Source organism: Ailuropoda melanoleuca, chromosome 5 (genome assembly GCF_002007445.2).
Source record: "Ailuropoda melanoleuca isolate Jingjing chromosome 5, ASM200744v2, whole genome shotgun sequence".
NCBI classification, from domain to species: domain Eukaryota; kingdom Metazoa; phylum Chordata; class Mammalia; order Carnivora; family Ursidae; genus Ailuropoda; species Ailuropoda melanoleuca.
In genome coordinates this window covers 124166066-124187845 of record NC_048222.1, presented here as the reverse complement: position 1 = coordinate 124187845, position 21780 = coordinate 124166066, and the positions used below count along the sequence as shown (strand labels likewise).

Sequence of the window (21780 nt, the reverse complement as noted above, 5' to 3'; positions counted from 1 at the left end):
TTCTGAATAGCTACACAGACAGTTTGAAAACTGTTGTGTCTTCCCTGTCACTACCGAGAGTTGGGAAAACTAAATAAAGTGATAGTTTTTCTCCAGAATTTAAGGTAGTTGAAAAATGCCAATAATTTTAATAAACAGTCTGCTGTTCAGTATATATATACAGTAACACACTTTGCTTGCTTCTAAAGTGAGTTATTATTAGTACTTGAAAGAAAATTGTAATTANAAGGTAGTTGAAAAATGCCAATAATTTTAATAAACAGTCTGCTGTTCAGTATATATATACAGTAACACACTTGGCTTGCTTCTAAAGTGAGTTATTATTAGTACTTGAAAGAAAATTGTAATTAGTCCTATTAAAGGTAGTGTAATTCATCTTGATCTCTTAATCCTCTTTATTGCTCAAATATTAGTATTATTTGTGCTTACCTATTAAGTTAGGGGTTAATACTTAGTGAGATCCTGAACTAAAATAGGACAAAGGTATAGTATTAAAAATAATGGCTTATAAAATGTCAACTAGAATGGCAGGCCATGGTAAATAGAAAATTTAAGAATGATGATTTTTATTAAGAAATAAAAAGTAGGTATCTTCAAATAGAGGTACTTCTATTTAGGTAATTTCTATGATTTCATTTTTTTTGTTATGGGTAATTCATACAGAACTCTCCTCATGGTTTCACTGCATATTTTCTCATTATTTTAATGACACCCCTGCAGTCTGGGTTATGAGTAAAACTTCGTATTTATAAACCATTATCCATTCACTCATGAGTTCATGCAACCCCAGAAGAGATGTTATAATAGCATATTTTTTGAAATAAGGAAATTATGAACCAGAGTGTTTTTATATTATCTTACTATTCACAATAATACATACAGTTCCCTGTATTATTCAATATATGTTCCTGTTACTCAAAATATACAATACTTGCAGCCTGACTTTTGGAAACTGACTCATAACAATGATCCAGGAGAGCCTTGGAAGAAGACGCCCCATACGACAAGTACTTTCCATCACAAGGTTAGTACGTTACTCTTGAATCCTTCCATGCCTTACAGAAAAAGCAACAAGTCTTTTGTAAACCACAAGCAGGAGCAGGATGGTAAGTACCACTACTCCACACACGAGGCTGAATGCCCATCGTGGGCCCCAGGAAGTGTACAGCTGGCTGATGAATACGGGTCCAAGAATCCGTGCAGCACTTCCAGAAGCTGTTAACCAGCCCATGTACACACCCTGTGGCAGGGAGTGGAGAAGGAGAAGCAGACTGATATTCAGGTTTGGTTATTTAAAAAATAAGGATGATACAAAAGATAATAAGGATGATACTACTATTATCAAACTAGGATAAACTCACAAGAATCACTTTCTCCATTTTTTATTTTTAAATCAAATGTAAAACACCTCTGTATAAATACAGCAAATAAAGAACAGTAAACCTATTTGATTAGTCATTTTAAGAAAAATATAGTAGCATAAGGGGACAAACAGTATCTGCTGAAGCCCTGGAAACAATAAAATTTATTAATTACCCTTCACAGCCAACATTTATTTTATACTTACTATCTTCCAAACACTGTACTAGGTGCTTTACACATATTGTTTCCAACATTCCCAAGTTTCTACAGTTGGTATTCTCTGCATTTAACAAATGTGGAAGCTGAAGCTCAGAAAATTCAAGTAACTTGTCCAAAATATGGTTGGCTGACTCCACTATACCACAGTGTCACTCTTCCAACTATTGTACCCCAAACAATCTACACGAGAATGCACACTGCAGCAATACTTTTAATATCCTCAAATTGAAAACAACCTAACCGTCCATCAATGGTGGATTAAGTAAATAAATTATGGTATATTTAATGAATGGAATGCTAATCAGTTGCTTAAAAGAATAAGGTCTTATATCAGTAAGATCTTATAATGAGAACATCTATATGCACTGACATGAAAAGAAGGCTATGGCTATTGTAAAAAAAATTCAAGACGGAAAAAATTTATGTACATGAGATATATTCTGTGTTATCTTTTTTTTTTTTAAATATTTTATTTATTTATTCGACAGAGATAGAGACAGCCAGCGAGAGAGGGAACACAAGCAGGGGGAGTGGGAGAGGAAGAAGCAGGCTCATAGCGGAGGAGCCTGATGTGGGGCTCGATCCCATAACGCCAGGATCACGCCCTGAGCCGAAGGCAGACACTTAACCGCTGTGCCACCCAGGCGCCCCAGTGTGTTATCTTTTTCTAAAAAGGCATGAGTGTGCATATGCTTAAACAGGTATTGAAAATGCAAATGAAGTGAACAGGGGTCAACTTTAGTGTGTTGAGGCTAAGGGGAGCTTTCATTTTCTGCTATACAGACTTCAAACCATTTGAATTTTGTTACAACTATCATACACTGCTTTTGTAATTTGCTTTTATTCCTGATTTTGAAAATTTGAAAATACAATTTTATATATTAAAAAACTCAGAAGTGTTTTACCTACTATTATAGCTTAAAAACACAGTATTAAAAATTTTCTTTTCTCTTTGCCTTATTTCAATAGAAACACCAATTTCTGCCATGAAAATGTAAAACTATCAGTGCAATTTTTAAGGAAGAAAAATAGTATTTTCACTTGTGACCATTTAAACAACTTCTATTACAAAGATGAGTCAGAAATAAAACTTGGGGGGCATCTGGGTGGCTCAGTTGGTTGGGTGTCCAACTCTTGGTTTTGGCTCAGATCATGATCTCAGGGTTGTGAGATCAAGCCCCGTGTCAGGCTCTGCGCTCAGCACGGAGTCGGCTTGAGATTCTCTCCCTCTCCCTCTCCCCCTCCTCTCACTCCAGTGCTTGCTCTTTTTCTATCTCTCTAAAATAAAATAAATAAAATCATTAAAAAAAGAGCTGAATATGATAAAAATCCACCAAGTCAGCTTGTGTAAAAATAAAGAATGGTAGCAAAAAATGTGAGTGCTTACAACTATATTTCATATAATTGCAACAGCAATATCAGGGTAACTGACTCACCTGAGGTTTTGGTCCCAGAATTTTTGAATATAACGTATAGGACATAACATTACAGGATGGATAGCCTACTCCAATCAGCGCAGCTGATGTGAGGAACTGTGCCAGATGGATCATGGGGATATACAAGCACCAGGCTTGCTCAATTGGGCAACCAGTTGGTTCTTCATTGTGATCTTCTCTTGGAGATTTCCAAAAAGCAATAATGATTTCCCCAAATGTATTAGGAATTGAATTATTATGTAAATCTGTTAAAACAAAATTAGTACAGTGCATTACTTGCCAATTCTAGATGAATAACAGGGGCTAACATTATAGAATTGTATACGGCTATACCTTCCCACTGTATTTTGGGAAACTGATTTCCCCAAGGTAACAAGATAAAGAAGCCAACCCATACAACGATGAGTCCTCCCAGTAGAATAGCACGCTCGCCAATCCTGTTAAAGAACAGAAACTCTGTAATTAAAAAAAAAAAAACAGTATTACGCAGTTTCATTATTTTTATATTTTAAAAACTATGATAAAATATCTTGATCCTTTTAGTTATATACCAATTAATATGAATGTTAAATATAATTTTCCACTAAAAAGAACCAAGTGATTTCAGATCTAGAACAGAAAATGTATAAGATGAGCCTGGAGGGGTGCCTGGGTGGCTGTCAATTAGATGTCTGCCTTCGGATCAGGTCCAGGATCTCAGGGTCCTGGAATCAAGCCCCAAGATGGGCTCCCCACTCTACAGGGAGTCTGCTTCTCCTTCTGCCCCTTCCCTGCTCCTGCTCTCTCTCTCTCTCTTGAATACATACATACATACATAAGTAAATAAATAAATAAATCTTAAAAAAAAAAAGTTGAGTCTGGATATTTTTTCATACAAGAGGGTATAGATGCTAGCAGTGACTACTAGGTACTCCTAGTACCTAAGATAAAGGTACTCTGAGTCAATTTGAAGATGCTGACCAAAAACACAACAGTGTGAACACCAAAAATAATAGCAACGACAACAGATTAAAACACATAAAAATGTTATAATCTATGAATTCATATTATATTAAAATAAAATACTCTTGGTTCCCTTTAAAGGATGTTAGGAAGCCAATTCATTATTTAAAAAATCAGTTAATAAAAGGAAATAGTCATCTTGTCTTTTCTATACAAACTGTACCTCAAGATAGCCAAGTAATTGGTGATGAGAAGGTTCTTTTTAAAGAAAAGATTCCAAAAAGTTAAAGACATGATAGAATTAAAAACAAGCATTGTGCAGTGATCTATTAATAAATTAATGAATCTAGGAATGCTCGATAGTCACTAACAGTATAAAAAAAGATAAATAAAATGTAACATTTCTTGTGATGTAAGCACATAATACCACCTATAAAGTATATTCTTGCCAAAAAATTGAACTCAAATTTCATCAAGCTTCTAGACCTAAGGACCAATTTTTGAGAAATATAGTAAACACAGGAAAATGTTAAAAAAAACAAAAAACAGAAAACCACCACAGGGATTCAATCAGCAAGATCTAAAATGTGAGAAACTATAAAGCATACATCCTGGTTTCTTCAATTTGGAAGGGGAAAAAAAAGAGAGAGAAAGATGGACAATGTATAGACTCAGAGATTTAAGAAACTTAAGAGCCTGAGTCAAGTTAAGTTGTGAAACAAAATAAAACAATATGAAACAAAACAAATTTCAAAAACTATTGCAACAGTGGAGAAAATTTGAAAACTGCCTGGATATTTAGAAATGACTTGATTTTTAAATTAATTAATTTATTAATTTATTAGTTAATTTATTTATTTTTAAAGATTTATTTATTGGCGGGGGGATAAGAGAGCACACAGGTGCATGTACTGGGGAGAGGGGCAGAGGAAGAGAAACTCAAGCAGGCTCCCTGCTGAGCCCGCAGCTGAGGAAGGGCTCTATTTCACAACTCTGAAATCATGACCTGAGCCAAAATAAGAGCTGGTTGCTTAACTGACCAAGCCATCCAGGCGCCCCACGGTTAACTTTTAGAGATACATACTGAAATATTTATGGAAGACATGAAATGATATCTGGGATTGACCTCAAAATAATCCACATATAGGGGATAGGGAGGGTGGAGTACGTAGAGGTATAGATGAATCACAATTATCCAAGGATTGGTAATTGTTGAAGTTGGGTAATAGATATTAGAAATTCAGTACATCATGCCCTCTATTCCCTTGTATATGTTAGAAAATCTCCATAATAAAAGTGAAATATACAAACATATCCAAAGACTTCCTAAAACAAAATAAAGCAACCCAAACACTTCACATCACCCTCAGAATACCTGTAAGGTCTCACATCTTTCTAACCTGATGTTCTCCCATTTGCCATTTCTTTCATTCTGCTCTGGCCAAACTTGCCTTTTTGCTTCTTTCTAACACTGCCGCTCTCTCCCAACCCTGCCCTTGCTACTCTTTATTCTCTTCCTCCCTCCGTTCTTCATAGTACTTATTACTACCTGACTTCATATTTTTGTTTATTGGTTTTCCCACCCAAAAGAATACAAGTTCTTTGAAGGTATGGAACTGGACAATCTGTAAGATTGCCTAACAGCAAGACTGCCCTACTCTGTAATGCACTTACTATTACTTAATTTTGAGTTTAAATCTGTGTCTATGTTTGTATCTGTATCTTGCCCCCTCTATTTGGCTCTATAAGCACAGGAATCCTCATAGTATCTCCCATTGTACCTAACCGTACACACTGACTCAAGATTTGTTAATTGATTTTAGAACTTTATAAAGTTCTAAAGTATTATTTTTTTAAAGATTTTTAAAATTTATTTACTTGAAAGAAAGAGGGAGTGAGAGAGAGAGCATGAGCAGGGGGTGGGAGAGGGAAAAACAGTCTCAATCCAGGACCCCGGGATCACGACCTGAGCAGAAGGCAGACGCTTAACTGACTGAGCCACCCAGGTGCCCCTAAAGTTATTATTAAAGTATTACTAAAAGCATTTTAGGAATAATTAAATTGTTAAAATTGTCTAAATTCATCAACTAATGTCCCATCTCAGACTATATGAATGAACTTAATTTTATACAAGCACTTCCCCCAAAGCATGTTCATTACAGTTGTAGTTTTACAAAATGCTTCTTTAAAACAATGTTCTTGGTGTGCCTGGGTGGCTCAGTTTGTTAAGTGTCTGGCTTTGGCTCAGGTTGAGATCCTGGGATCCTGGGATCAATCCCAGCAGCAGGCTCCCTACTCAGCAGGGTATCTGCTTCTCGCTTCCCTCTCTCATGCTCCTGCTCTCTCTCAATCTCTCACTCAAATAAATAAATAAAATCTTTAAAAAAAATTTCAAAAAAGATAACAATGTTCTGTGATCAAAATTACAAGTAACTTTGAGAAATGCTACAAAATGTCTTCGTCATTATGGTGATATTATATATATGTACTGAAGATTTGGAAGGTTTAGAGTAAAGAAGTTTGGTAATTTTAACCAGAATTTTCCAGACCTAACCATTAAATCTTTTCTGTTGCACAACATATATTACCATACAGCAGAATAAAGTTTTATAAAATACGCTTTTAGAAATAAAACATAACGCACAAAAGATACAAGAAATTAATTCACTTTGTAAAATATCTTGCTTTACCAAAGAATATGCCATATGGTACAGAAATAGCATGATCCCTTAATAAACTTTAAATCTGTCTGCAAACATTCAAGGACTAAAAGTAATACATAATGAGAGAAAAACTTTAAGTTATTTTACCAACACACTTGTTTACATTGTTAGCTCTGTTTCATGTTTCACATTTAAAAAAAGTTTTAAAAGTCTATTTTAAAAGTCACTGAAACAAAACCAAAGACACATAACTTACTTCTTGGAAAGTAATTTAACCCCCATGAAAATAATAACCGACTCAACTCCAAGGACAGCAAGTATTATTCCATTATATAATACAGCTTGTTCTCTAGTCCAGGCATACATATCCATTGTTAATGGAGTAACGATTCTAAGAAAAACAAAAATATTATTCTTATTAAAATCATGGTCATTATAAATGTGAAACAGAAGCGTTAATAATGATACTGATACATTCAAGAATTTGCATCCCTTTTAGCAATGACATCAGCTCATGTATACCTAAAAAAAAATTAACACATTTTAAGCACATTTTGTTGTTAAAGACACAAGCTACTAAGTTCGGCTGTTTGTATTTTTATTTACTTATATTTATTTTAATTACATAAGTAATATATCCACATTGCAAAAAGCCTGAAGGACAGGAAAAGAAACAAACCAACTGTAATTCTTACCATTCTAACTAGTCATAAATTGGCTTAAATTAGTTTCTTTTTAATTTCACCGAAATAAGTAATAACATAATAGTAATAATGTTACTATTATTGTTATTAGAAAGTTGTTGGATTTTGTTTCTTCTTCAGTCTCTTTCATCCCTATTTCTGAGTGTATTTCTTTCCCTATTTATTTTTTTTTTTTAAGATTTTATTTATTTGAGAGAGAGAGAGAGAAAGAGACAGAGAAGGAGCAGCGGGAGGGGTACAGGGGGAGGGAGAAGCAGACTTCTCTCTGGGCAGGGAGCCCCATGAGAGGCTCAATCCCCAGACTCCGGGATCGTGACCTGAGCGGAAGGCAGAAGCTTAACTGCTTGAGCCACCCAGGCGCCCCTCTTTCCCTACTTCTGAATGTTGTTGTTCTTTTATATGACTGTCTCCTTCCTTGCCAAGCTTCTTTTCCTACTCTCTATCTCCTCTATTAACTGGCTACAAAATGGAATTGAAATGCATTTAAGACATTCATTCTTAAAAAAAAAAAAAAGAACATCACCATTTTAAATTTTAAATTCAGAACAGCTGATGTGGAAAATGGTCTGGTAGTTTCTCAATAAGTTAAACATAGAATTACCATATAGTTCAGCAAATCCACCTCTAGGTATATAACCAAAAGAACTGAAAGCAGGGACTCAAAGAGATACCTGTACACCAATGTTCATCACAGCATCACAGCATTATTCACAAGTGCCAAAAGTGGAAATAACCCAAATGTCCACTGATAGATGAATGGATAAATGAAACTGGTATATACACACAATAGAATATTATTTAGCCACAAAAAGTATGAAATTCAGATACATGCTACAACATGGATGAACCTTAAAAACATCTTGCTAAGTGAAATAAGCAAGACACAAAAGGACAAAAGGAAATGTGTTGTATAATTCCATTTATCTGATGTATCTAGATTGGGCAAACTCATAGAGAAAGTAGAATAAAGGCTACCAGGGGCTGGGTGACGGGGAACGGGGACTTACTGTTTAATGGGTGTAGAACTTCTGTTTAGAGTGATGAAAAGATTCTGGCAATGGATAGGGGCTATGGTGTTCAACATTTGTGAATACAATTAATGCCACCGAACCATACAATTAAAAATAGTTAAAATGGTAACTTTTATGTTGTGTATATTTTACCACAATTTTTAAAAATGCCCCCAAAATCAGATGAACTAAAACTTTCACATATCTCAATAATTTTAAAAATAAAAAATCAAGCAAATCTACACGTCCTGGCATAAAAATGTTACAATTATTGACAAAGGAATAAACCAAATTTTCAAATGATGTCCATATTCTATGTTGATTTAATACACACACACACACACACACACACACAGACAACACCACTACTTAGAGTTGTATAGAAAAAGTATTTGAAAAATTAATACTGAAGTATTAGCAGTGGTTACTTCCAGGGAAAGAAGAGGATGTGGAGATACAGTTGTAGTGTTTAGAGTATTTATACCAAGAATGTACTATTTTTACAATATAATGGAAAGACATTTTAAAAATAAAAAAGCCATATGATAGAGGCACCTGGGTGGCTCAGCTGTTAAGCGTCTGCCTTCGGCTCAGGTCACAATCCCAGGGTTCTGAGATCGAGCCCCGAATCAGGCTACCCGCTTGGTGGGAAGCCTGCTTCTCCCTTTCCTACTCCCCCTGCTTGTGTCCTCTCTCTTGCTGTCTCTCTCTCTGTCAAATAAATAAATAAAATCTTAAAAAAAAAAAAGCCATATGATAGCTAAAGGTCAACAAAACCTACACAAGGCAGAGATTTTGTAATATATTAGTTTTCTTTAGGATCAGAGCTTAAATAGAATTAACACTGCCAGACTGAACCCCATACACATAAATACAGTTAAATAGCTTAAAGTTAACTAAATCTTGGTACCAAAGTTTTAGAACTATATTAAATATATATATAAAACTCAGAAAAAGAAAAGAAGGACTAGTGAAACAGATTCCTTTATAAGGAAGTAAGATAAAGTAGTAAGATTATAGCCAGAAAATTAACTGTATTGAGGTTAAAAGCATAAAATTTATGTATACTTTTTACATCATGACAAAAAAATATGCCTTACATAAAGTTTATGAGAACATCAATATACCTGATTTATGTTGCATTAAGAAATACAGGTTATTTACATAATATGATTTGATGAGACAGAATAAAACTTACGTTTCAAAAAGGGCAAAGATAAATAGAACCACAAAAAACAGAACATTGGTGGCCACAACGGCAACTTGATCAATATTTCCTTGGGGAACCTGAGCTTCATCTGTACTTGCTATAATAAACAGGAGAAAAATTATATTACTTAAACATCTAATTTTTCTTATGACACTAAAATAATGTAGAAATTACATGTAGCAAATTCTATGACTAAACATTTAAAATCACTTTTAGGCTCAAAGCAATTTAAAAGTAATGATTTATATGACAGAAGTAATTTTTATTTTCTTTAAAGATTTTATTTATTTATTTGAGAGAGACAGCACAAGCAGGGGGAGCTACAGAGGGAGAGGGAGAAGCAGGCTCCCCGCTGAGCAGGGAGCCTGACGCAGGGCTCAATCCCAGGATGATTCCAGGATCATGACCTGAGCTGAAGGCAGACGCTTAACCGACTGAGCCACCCAGGTGCCCCAACAGAAATAATTTTTAAATGGCATTTAAAAATTAAGTGAATTTTTTTCCCTGGAGCTATACTTTTCTGTTATCTATAGGAAATGCTCATATTTTCTATTAGCTTTCTCTCAATCCAAAATAGGAATTCTATAAAATGATCTCATACTAAAAATATTTGCCTAAATTTCCATTGCATGGGGCACAGGGGTGGCTCAGTCGTTAAACATCTGCCTTCGGCTCAGGGTGTGATCCCAGGGTCCTGGGATCAAGCCCCACATCAGGCTCCTCCACTGGGAGCCTCCTTTTTCCTCTCCCACTCCCCCTGCTTGTGTTCCCTCTCTCACTGGCTGTCTCTCTCTCTGTCAAATAAATAAATAATTAAAATCTTAAAAAAAAAAAATTTCCATTGCAGTTGCCTGGGTGGCTCAGTCGATTAAGGGCCCGACTCTTGGTTTCCAGCTCAAGTCATGATCTCAGGGTCATGAGATTGAGCCCTGCATCAGGCTCTGCATTTCAGTGTGGAGTCTGCTTTAGATTCTCTCTCCCTTCCCTCTGCCTCTCCCCCTTGGTGCACTCTCTCTTTCTCTCTCTCAGTAAATAAAATCTTAAAAAAAAAAATTCCACTGCAAGTTTTTTTCCTATTTCACCTAAATCTTAAATTTACAAGGATTTCAACGAAGACCTCAAATAGTTTATTAAATCAGTTAGTTCTATGATTCACTTCAATGGATATATATTTTGAATTCCAATGCTATGTGAAATTAGTATTAGTAAATATCCTTATGTTATTAGCACAATTCAAAGTCCTTCTGTTACTATTTATATTTTTATAAAGAAATCTGGGGCGCCTGGGTGGCGCAGTCGTTAAGCATCTGCCTTTGGCTCAGGGCGTGATCCCAGCATTCTGGGATCGAGTCCCACATCAGGCTTCTCCGCTAGGAGCCTGCTTCTTCCTCTCCCACTCACCCTGCTTGTATTCCCTCTCTCGCTGGCTGTCTCTCTCTGTCAAATAAATAAAATCTTAAAAAAAAAAAAGAAATCTATTTTGCAAATAACCACCAAGATTTAATGGTGGTTTTAAAAATTAGGAGGGCAAAGTGAGTGTATTGACTTATCTTGAACTATGTAGCTAAGCTGCACACTCAATATTAGCTATTCCTGATATAACTGAGAAGTGTGAAGCCATATATATCTACTTATATACATTTGCCATGTTATTTTATAATTGACCCACTTTGTCAGAGTAAACCAGGCAAGTAATTCAGGAGCGTGTTTGTTCATTTTATACTATCTTTAAGTGTATGTGTAGCAGCAGCAGGGGGCAAGGGGCTACTTCCCTCAGACACGGTAAGTTTCTCTAACTTTTTTCATCATAGTGCTTGCCTTTATATCTCAGGATTCCGGACTCTGGTCCTTGTGGGCCTTGTATTATTTTGGATAGACCTCCCTGATTTTCAATCACCATCTAGAAGCCAGTCTATGCTCCTCTGAATCAAAAAACAACACTGCCCCAAGTCAGACTGGAGTTTGCTTCGTATGTGGTTAGTTTCCTGCAGCCTCCACCCACTACTGGCTTCATGGGTAAAGCTCGGAAATGTTGCATTCTAGACTGTGAGGACTGACTGGGGATCCAAATTATAAGAATTTTTAAGAAAAGAATACATTCATATACTGATTCAAAGACTTTATAATTAGAAATTATAATCTATCCAATGATAGCATTTTTAATAATAGGGAAAAAGCGGACACATTTTATTTAAATACTTACAGAAATTTAAAAATGACTTTTGTTTTGGAAGTCATTTTGAAGTACCTAGAATTCTTAAGAAAGAAAATAAATCTGGCCTTTCTAAACTCTCATTTGTGCTTTAGGGCAGTGCTGTGCAACAGAACTCTGACATGATGGAAATGTTCTTTCCCTGTGTTGTCTAATACAGTTAGCCACTTGCCACATATACCCATAATTAAACACTTGAAATGTTGCTAGTGTCCCTGAGGAATTTCTTAAATGTAATTTAATTAGAATTTAAATAGCCAAATGTGGCTGGTGGCTATCATACTGGACAGTATGGTTCATAGACCAGCAGCATCAGCTCCCATGATAGCTTATTATAAATGTAGATTCTCAGAATATCACTAGGTTCGCCAGATTTAGTAAATAAAAATACAGGATACCCAGTTAAGTTTGAATTTACGATAAACCATAACTTTAAGTATTTTCTGTGCAATATTTGAAATTTAAGTATAAGAATGTTCCATGAAATATTTGAGGCATATTTATACTAAAGATTATTTGTAAAAATAAATAAATAATAAATAAAAGATTATTTGTTGTTTATCTGAAATCTAAATTTAATTGGCTGGGACATATTTACACCAAAAAATTACTCAAATTCAGCTGGGCATCCTGTGTTTTATCTGGCAACCCTAATTAGACCTCTCCCCAGGCCTACTGATTCAGAACTGGCATTTTAACTAGATTTCCAGGTGCTTTCTAAGCATGTTAAAGTCAGTGAAGCACTGATCAATATTGCTATTCCCTTCCAACTTCTAAAAAGATTTCGCTTCTGATGTACCTTCCTTTTCTCAGCACCTCATACTCACCCTCTTCAAATTGTTCATTCCTTTTACCTGATAGGTCCTTTAAGTTAGCACCCTATTTTTCATGTTTTAAGCAAAGTGGCTTACACCACCTGCTGGCACTTCCTCACCATTCTTTCTTTCCTTTCCTTTTCTTTCATTTTTTATTTTGAAAACTTACAAATATATATTCAGCCCCTATATTCAACAATATTTTGCCACACTTAATTCATCTACCCTTTCCTTTATTCTCTCGCTTTCTTTGTTGCTGTAGTGTTTTTCACTGACTTACTCTGAAATTTGTATCTCTAGCTTTGATTTCTACTGCCAAAATTACAAATGGCTTCAGCATCTTTGATTTATTCTAGTGCAGCAGTATAAATTAGCTTGATCCAAACTGAAATAATTTCTGCTGTTCAGCCAATGTCCCTTCCTAAATTCTTGTTCTCTCCCATTCTTTCATTTATCTAGACTCAAAACCTGACAGACATCTTCAACAACTTCCTCTATTCCTTAATATGCCCTATCCAATCTGTCAAAAATCTTGATTTTGTTTTTCCTTTCAAAAACTCACATCTACCTCTTCTCCATTCTTAGCTGCTGCCCTACTACAGGCCTTCACACACCTGGATTAGTCTCACATGGAATCTATTGTCATATTTCTCCTTTATTCAAAAACTTACTAATGCTCCACTCTGCTCTCCACCTACTACTTTTAACTTTATCTTCCACTAGTTTTGTTGTGAAAAATTTAAGTAAAATGGCTATAAAAGTACTTGGTAAAATAACATTATGTCTTTTTCACAACTTTACAAACTACTTAAAGGCAAGAACTGAGTTGCAATCTTTTGCACAGAGGGGGACACTCTCCAAGGAGGACATAATTAGTACTTAAATAGTGGTTTATTTAGTAAAATATACCTACTGACCAGATTGAGTACCTACTTCTGAATCAGAGAAAGATCTAAGGGATGAAAATGTACGTTTGTAGAGTATACCAAGAGAATAAAAATAGACAAGAGAAACCTATTCCCATGATTAAGGGAGTAAAGAAATGCTTAAGACAGAAAGACACATTTGGTAGGAAAGTTACTGAAATCATTCCAAAGAACCGGAGGGTTTTAGGATATTGGCTCTTTACAAACAAGATGAAGTGATTTTTAGTAATGGTTTTAACCTTGCCAATCACGAACACCAAGTAACTGATCTGGGCATGCCTTTTTTATTAATTTTTTTTAATTTTAAAAAAAAATTTTAAAAAAATTTTAAAAAGATTTTATTTACTTATATTGAGAGAGACAGAGAGAGAGATTTACAGAACGAGTGGGAGGAGTGGGAGGTCGAGAAGGAGACTCCCCTCGAAACAGGGAGCCCTACTCAGGACTCGATCCCAGGACCCTGGGATCATGACCCAAGCTGAAGGCAGATGCTTAACCGACTGAGCCACCCAGGCACTCCTGGGCATGTGTTTTTAAAAAATAATCAATTTAGGGGCACCTGGGTGGCTCAGCCAGTTGAGTGTCTGCCTTCAGCTTGGGCCATGCTCCCAAGGTCCTGGGGTCAAGCCCTGCATTGGGCTCCCTGCTCAGTGGGGAGCCTGCTTTTCCCTCTCCCTCTGCTGCTCCCCCTGCTTGTGCTCTCTCTCTCTCTCTCAAATAAATAAATAAAATCTTAAAATAATCAAGTTAGGTTAATTTTCAACTTTGAAGATCCTCCCCAGTTACCCACTGTACTGTCTTCAGAAGCAAAATCCAAATAAATATCAAACAGAATCATCAGAAAGACTTTGATAATGTTCTAGTTATTTAGTCAAACAGGTTAAATAGTACCTTCTTCAAAATTAACATTTTTACACTGTCGTCCTGAGTCATCCACACGATGTTCTCTTAAATAGAAAAACATAAGTATTGTATCCATGAAAAACTTAGTATGATAAATGACTTAAATTTATTAGTACCCTTCTATTTTTGCACATTCTGATATGGTTTCTTTTACTGACTTCTGAATAATGAAATTATTACCAATGAGATACAACCAACAAAAAGTTACAATTCTTATTATCCTATAAAATGAAAAATAATTCATTCAAAAGTACACATGATCTACCTTAATAAATATTTGAAGTTTTCCAGTGATTTTAAATATTTGTTGTAAATGTTTTTGGGCCTTTGGATAAAGTACTCCAAAGAAATATAAAGTAATACAACTTCTATAGTTTTATAAAACTTCTAATAAATAAAAGATATGAGAGATATAAGTAACTTTTGTATTTAAGATTGATACCAATCATTAATCTACTTAAAATGTTGCTTTCATGTTATTCCCCTACTTAGAAACCTATATTTAGTAAATCAGGATCAAAACTTGAGTCTTTATAGACTTTATTCTCATTTATCAGACTGTCCATTATTTCAGTTGTTGAGTACTATATTCATTAGCTGACCAAAAAAACATGAACACAACTACAGACATCAAAAGCCAAATAAAGCCTTTATAGGAATAATTACCTTCCAATAATGATAATGCTTATTTAATTTCGCAATCTACAAAGGCAGTTTTATCATTTCTATCTAATTACCTTAACAGAACAAGGATCAGAATAATATTTAAAACTCCCAGGAACGCGCCAATTAAAACTGGTGCTGTGTACATGTTTATCTGCAGTTTAATGGTATCCCACGTCACGCCCTTTTCTCCAATGAGAGCAAAACAAGTCTGAAAAACTTAATAAAATAAAATGTATACAAATGAATTATTAAGTGGGAGGCACAAGCGAAAAAAAATGTGAAAGACAGTTACCATGAGGTCGGAAGCAACATTATGGAATCATCCATTTACATCATGCATCTCAATAGAGGCAAGAAAGTCAGTTCAGGGAAAGGGGGCAAAATATTACTTTTTCTGTATAAAGCATAGATATTCATACAGTACATAAAAGCTATACAACTGATCTGTGGTATTAGGGAAAAAATGTCTAAAAAGGCTCCTTAGGGAGACAATAATGAGAAAAAGTTTGAGAACACGGATGTACATATACTCACAAAGTATTGTATATAAAAACTTGCTAGTATCTTCCTTTTTAAAAAATATCTCCACAAGAAATCTACATTATCCAGTTTCTTCTATAAATACATCATGATTTAATATAAGAAACAGAATGTCACTTTTTAAGTCAATATTTCAAATTATCACTGTGTATATGGTATTTAAATTACATGTGTTTTTAAAATTTGGATCTATGGCAAAAATCAGATTGGAAGAGTACTGGTTTGCTTTCCTGATATAGATTCTATATCTGGCTCTTCCAATAATTTACATGTAGCCTTAAGGTAAGGATGAAGTAAGATACTATATATAAAACACTTAGAACAGTGTCTAGCACATGGTAAGCATTCAATAAATGCTAGTGCTGTTAATGTGGTTATTACAGGGAAGGTCATCTAATCTTTTTCAGGCCTGTATTTACTCATCTATATATAATACAAAATATTTTAATGAGATAATCTTTAAAATACTTTTTTTTCTTTTTGATTATTTCTCTTATTCTTAGGCTGAAAATGGGAAATCAATGAACAAAGTGATATAAATTTTAGTGATCTTTTTTTTTTCCTAATGTCCTGTCTGCCTTTATACTAGCTCTTACTGTCTGTGAATCTCAGTTTTCTTGGCTCTAAAATGCTATGAGATTTATTATATGCTTTTACCTCATTTTATTTAATTTTATCATTATTTAATCTTTAAAATATTTCTTAGGTGGTCAGAATATTTACTGAGAACCTAAGTCTATTATTTACTGAGAACCTAAGTCTTTACCAGGTACTGTGCTAGATACTGAGGATAGAATGGTAAATGAAAAAGACCCAGACTATGTCCTCATACACTTTGTAATACAGCAGTCAGTCCAATTATTCTACATTTGTGCTTATTATATTTTACTCCAGAATACTAAACTGAAACATTAGATTTTGGTGAAAGATAAATTAGATTCTCTTTTGTAGATTTTTTTCTTGGCTATCTAAAAGGAAGTAATGGAAAGAGGGGTGAGGGTGAGATATTAATGATGAAGTAAATTGAGCTGGATTCAAAGTGATGATATTCGTAACTGTAAAATTCAAAACATGAGCCAATTATATGGCTTTTTAATGTTTTTCTAAGCATAAAAATTACTAATTTATCTAATCAGCAAAAAACTACTTGCCCTGGGGAAGTATTAAATCTCATTAATGATGTTTTACACTCAAAGTTCAAATGACGCTTTGGAAGAAAAATGGTCTTTAAACAGTCTTTTAAAAGTTCTTTAATTTTCTTCAACTTTAGAAAAGTCTGAAAGGTATGGGCAAACAGCAAAAGGGTAAAGAACCTCCTATAACTTTTCTCAAATCCTCAATCAAAAGAATTTTGCTTCTAATAAACGGCGAGGGGGAGCAAACTATTATGGAGATATCAAGCTAAATGATTATTTCACAGGACATATACTTTGGAGTCAAAGTTAGGTTTGAACCTCATATTTCCCATCTGCTATCTGGCTGACCTTGAATAATTTACTTAGATTCTCTATGCCTTGGGGTCTTAATCTGTAAAAGGGGACTAATATTATTTACTTTAGAGGACATTTGTTAACACATATATAGAACCCAGCCTCCTGTTGGATCAAAATATATTAGTTTCCTTTCAGCTGTGAAGTTTTATACTTCGATTCCATTTAATATTTGAACCTCAAAAGTTTTCCCAGTTCAAGTAATGACAAGCGAAAAATACCTACCTGGACCTAGAATAAAACCTAATGCTTGACATGCACTAGCGTTTGCCATGGAACTTGTTCTTTCCTGAAGGCAAGTAGCACCAGAAATATATGATCTAATAACTGCCACATTTCCTAAAAAAACACACGATAATTAAAAGTAAAAGAAATACCCTTCAGTTTATAAAATTCAACTTAATTTGGCTTTACATAGAACAAAAATCACTGCTTCCTCTTTATGATCATACAAAGCATGTACACTGAGCAAATGCATCAATTAATGGAAAATATTGCTTTTAGTCACATGAAAACACAGTTAAAGATCTGAATGAATGAAAAAAAGGCATTACAGAAATGTTAAACTTTTTTTCTTCATTGAATACGGAGAAAGCACTGACTGAATGGCATACGACTGATTGCTACAACTATTTTTAAAACAAAGATGTCACAAACTCTGCATGCTTAGGACCCATAATATAAGAAACAGAAAAAGAAATCCACTATGAATTTAACTGAAAAAAATGTATTGAAAAAAAATTTTCTTGAGTTCTTATTACGTTCAAGAGACTCTGTAAGGGGCCACAGAATATTTTAGGAAGTCATAAATTGTCTCTAATTATAAAAAGTTTACTATCTGGTTGGTGATAAAGGATGAAAACAGTGCAAAACAGAATAAAGCAAGTGCCACAGACATGCTAGAGAAAGGAAAAATCTGTTAAGTGGTAGTTACCTAAGAAAGCTTTATGGAAGATACGGAACTTGAACTGAATCTTGAAGGATGAAGAATGATGGGAACAGAATAAAGAAACTATAGGTAATGGGAACATCATGAAGAAAGGAAAAATGATAGGAAAGATATTTGTCTATCTGCAATGAGAGATCTATATGTAAGATACGATATTATAAGGGGGTGACACCAGGTGAGAGAGGGCCATTAATGTCAGGGTGAATGTAAATTTGACACAGTCAAACATACATTACATACATATTACCTGCTCCAAATCCCACCAATCCACGAGCAATCAACATGTAGTATTTATTATGAGAAGCTGGAACGTGGACATATGCATAGAGGCAGTTAGCCGTGACCGAAATGAAGATGGAGACAATAAGAGGTTCTTTTCTTGGTCTATAATTAGACCACAAACCAAATATAGGTGAAGCTACCATTTGGCCAAGACTAAATGAAGCAATAACCCAGCCCAAAAAACTTGCATCAGCTGTCTGATCAATCTGCAGAAAGAAGTACAACAATGCTTTAAGAATTGTTATACAAGAAAAATTAAATTTAAAACTTAAATACATTCTTCAGACCATGTAACATTTCCTATATAAAGAAATAAAAACAATAATTCTAACATATAAATTTTGTAACACTATTACTTATAGTAAGGGATTCAAACTTCTGACATTACAATTAAATGTGCTACCAATTCACTACACACTAGGAAAAATGCTTGGGAAGCTTCATCTTTTAGACCGATTATGGGAATTTCTGGTTCATAAAAATCTTGTTAAAAAATAATCACATTATATATAAAAAACAATAATAGCATAAAAATAATATGCCATTCTTTAATTAGTATAATGTAAATACAATTGGGGGCGCCTGGATAGAGCCCTGCTCAGCAGGGAGTCTGCTTCTCCCTCTCCCTCTGCCCCTCCATCCTGCTCATGCTCTGTCCCTCTCTGTCTCTCTCTCTTCTCTCTCTCTCAAATAAATAAATGATATCTTTTTAAAAACTAGTGTAAATACAATTGTTTAGACTTATGCTACTCCATAAGCCAAACAGCCATTAGCACCGTAAATGTATTTTTTAAAAAACTGGGCACAATAGTCAAATGCTTAAAGAAAAGAATAAAAACACAAAAGTTGAAAGACAATTCTCTCATTAAACCTATTACTAATTCTTCCATTCAACACAGACAACTTAGGGTTCTACCACTGAAAGATGGTTTATATATCATGATGAATGTTGAGGAGAGAACCAAATGATTAAATTCAGGAAATTAAATACTTTATTTTTTTAAATAATTTTTTATTATGTTATGTTAGTCGTCATACCGTATATCCTTAGTTTTTGATGTAGTGTTCCATGATTCATTATTTGCGTATAACACCCAGTGCACCATGCAACATGTGCCCTCCTTAATACCCCAACACCGGCCTATCCCAATCCCCCACCCCCCTCCCCTGAAGCCCTCAGTTTGTTTCCCAGAGTCCATAGTCTCTCATGGTTCATTCCCCCTTCTGTTTACCCCCCTTTCATTCTTTACCTTCCTTCTCCTACCGATCTTCCTGCTAGGAAATGAAATACTTTAAAAAAACAAAATTTTAGCTCACAAAAGGGACTATGGAATAAATTAACAAATTTAAAAAAAATATATGATAGACCAAACAGTAATTTGGAAAAATCAGAACCATTAAATTTTAGGAAATAAGATTAAACATCCCCAGGTTAAGTGATAAAACAACTTAAGGAAAACCATGGCCTTTTCCTTTCTAAAGATATTTTTAAATAGTTTAAAACGGAAGTATTTGGGTATACTTTCTTGTGGGGGATGAGAAATAAGAGTGAATATGTATAATGATACACAATATCAAAGTTCTAGCCTTAAAAATATCTCTTATTTTAGGCACTCTGGTTTTTATTTTCTACCTACATTACCTTTAGTGCCTTTGATCAATTAAAATATAAAATAACTTCATGTCATAAAAATTTTTTAATTAATTTTCAAAAAAGCAATAAAAACTCAATTTAATGATAAATGTGGTTTGAAAGTAAAAGGATGAGTGTCTTCTCAGGATATCAATTGATTATAGTCAAGTATCCACCTCACGGACAGAAGCCAACTCTCGGGGATGGCTCTAACAATATTAATAGTATTTGCTAGAGACCAATGGAAACTTTTATTTTAATTGGCTACTATTCTTTACAGTGAGTGGAAAACTGGAATCTGCTAGAATTCTTTACAACAGGAAATAAAATGGTTTGGGAGATACAGGTTCTACACTATAACAGAAGGTGTCACTTCAGTCATTGAACTGTTATCTGTGCTCAAGTGTGTGTCCCTCTCTTACAGTAATGACGGCATCTTATTTCCGGTCCTCTGGCCACGTCTGGTGATCACTATCACACTGTTTTCAGAATAAAATACAAACTGCTTATTATGAAAAACTAGCTTACAAGTTGGCCATTGTCTCTCCTCTCTAAACTCATCTCTCTGCATGTACCCTTCCCCTAATTCTAACTTCCAGAACTGTTTGAAGTTTCCAAAATGAGTCAAGTTCTTTGCCTCCAGGCCTTTGCACTGGTTTCTCTACTGCCCCCTTCTACCTGCAATGCCTTCCCAACTTCCAACTCCCTAGTCCCCACCTTTTCTTCAGGAAACTAACTTCTGCAGACCTTCAAAACTCAGCTCCAGTGTAACTGATTTTGGAAGTCTTCCAGAATTTCCTTAGTTTGGATCAGAAACATCCCCCTAACAGCCCACATCTATCTGTCTGCCTCTCTCTTTCTCTCTGAATCTCTTTTTCTCTCACACACACCCATACTTTTTTTTTAAGGTTTTTTTAAAAAAGATTTTTAAAATTTATTTATAATTTAGAGAGAGCGAGAGAGCAGGAGGAGGGGCAGGGAGAGAGGGAGGCAAGGCTACACAGAGGAGAAAGAGAATCTCAAGCAGACTCCACACGGAGCACAGAGTTCCACACGGGGCTCGATCCCACGACCCTGAGATCATGACCTGAGCTGAAATCAAGAGCCAGTTGCTTAACCAACTGAGCCAGCCAGGCACCCCACACCCATACTTTCAGATTTTTATGAATGTATAGTATATGGTAATCATCTGTAATTAACTTGGTTGGTTTTGTACACTTCAGTGAAAGTCGGATCTATATCTTCTCTAACCAAAACCCTCCCCAAACTCCAAAGTACATGGTATTGAATTTCAAAACATTATTCTCTAAACATGTTAATAATATTGACAAAGTCAAAGTTTTAGAAATCTTCATGCTTTACTACAGGAATTAAGACTTGAATATGGGTGTTCCAAGCCTCTTTATGCATAGATTATTGCTTATTAATTCAATTAATAGTCACTTAGTCCCTCTCTGTTACAAAAATTGTGCTAGTCAATAGGGATAGAAAGATGAGCTAAAACAGAATTTCCAAGCCAGGTTTCATCATCAAGGAGTTTCCAAACTAGGCTTTACTTATCTGGTATTTATTTGAGTAGCTGGGGGGTGTGTGTGTGTGGAATCTCATGTTTCAATTCCTTATCAGTCAAATGAGGATAACTTCACAGAGTTGTTAAAGAATTATTTGAGTCAACCATGTGTAGTGCTTAGGGCAATATCAGCATATATATATGCACTCAATGAATGTTACCTATATTATATAAAAACTACTATTTCTTAGTGCTTTGTTTTACTAATATGTCAATTTATTATTATATTTTATTATAATTCATGCATG

General features: G+C 34.7%; 1 protein-coding gene across 2 annotated transcripts in view; it reads right to left on the bottom strand.

The window, feature by feature from the left end:
- Positions 1-232: 232 nt before the first annotated feature.
- The window catches only part of MFSD8 (major facilitator superfamily domain containing 8), a 34119-nt gene continuing 12571 nt past the window's right edge, over positions 233-21780 (bottom strand). For both annotated transcript variants that reach the window (XM_002922194.4, XM_034661630.1), the window contains 9 exons: positions 18295-18535; positions 17324-17437; positions 15140-15284; positions 14391-14446; positions 9535-9643; positions 6879-7013; positions 3351-3454; positions 3018-3262; positions 233-1240 (listed from right to left, as the gene is read on the bottom strand). In XM_002922194.4, the coding sequence (XP_002922240.1) occupies positions 1034-1240; positions 3018-3262; positions 3351-3454; positions 6879-7013; positions 9535-9643; positions 14391-14446; positions 15140-15284; positions 17324-17437; positions 18295-18535 (1356 nt within the window). In that variant the 3' untranslated portion in view covers positions 233-1033. The remainder of the gene's footprint in view (positions 1241-3017; positions 3263-3350; positions 3455-6878; positions 7014-9534; positions 9644-14390; positions 14447-15139; positions 15285-17323; positions 17438-18294; positions 18536-21780) is intronic.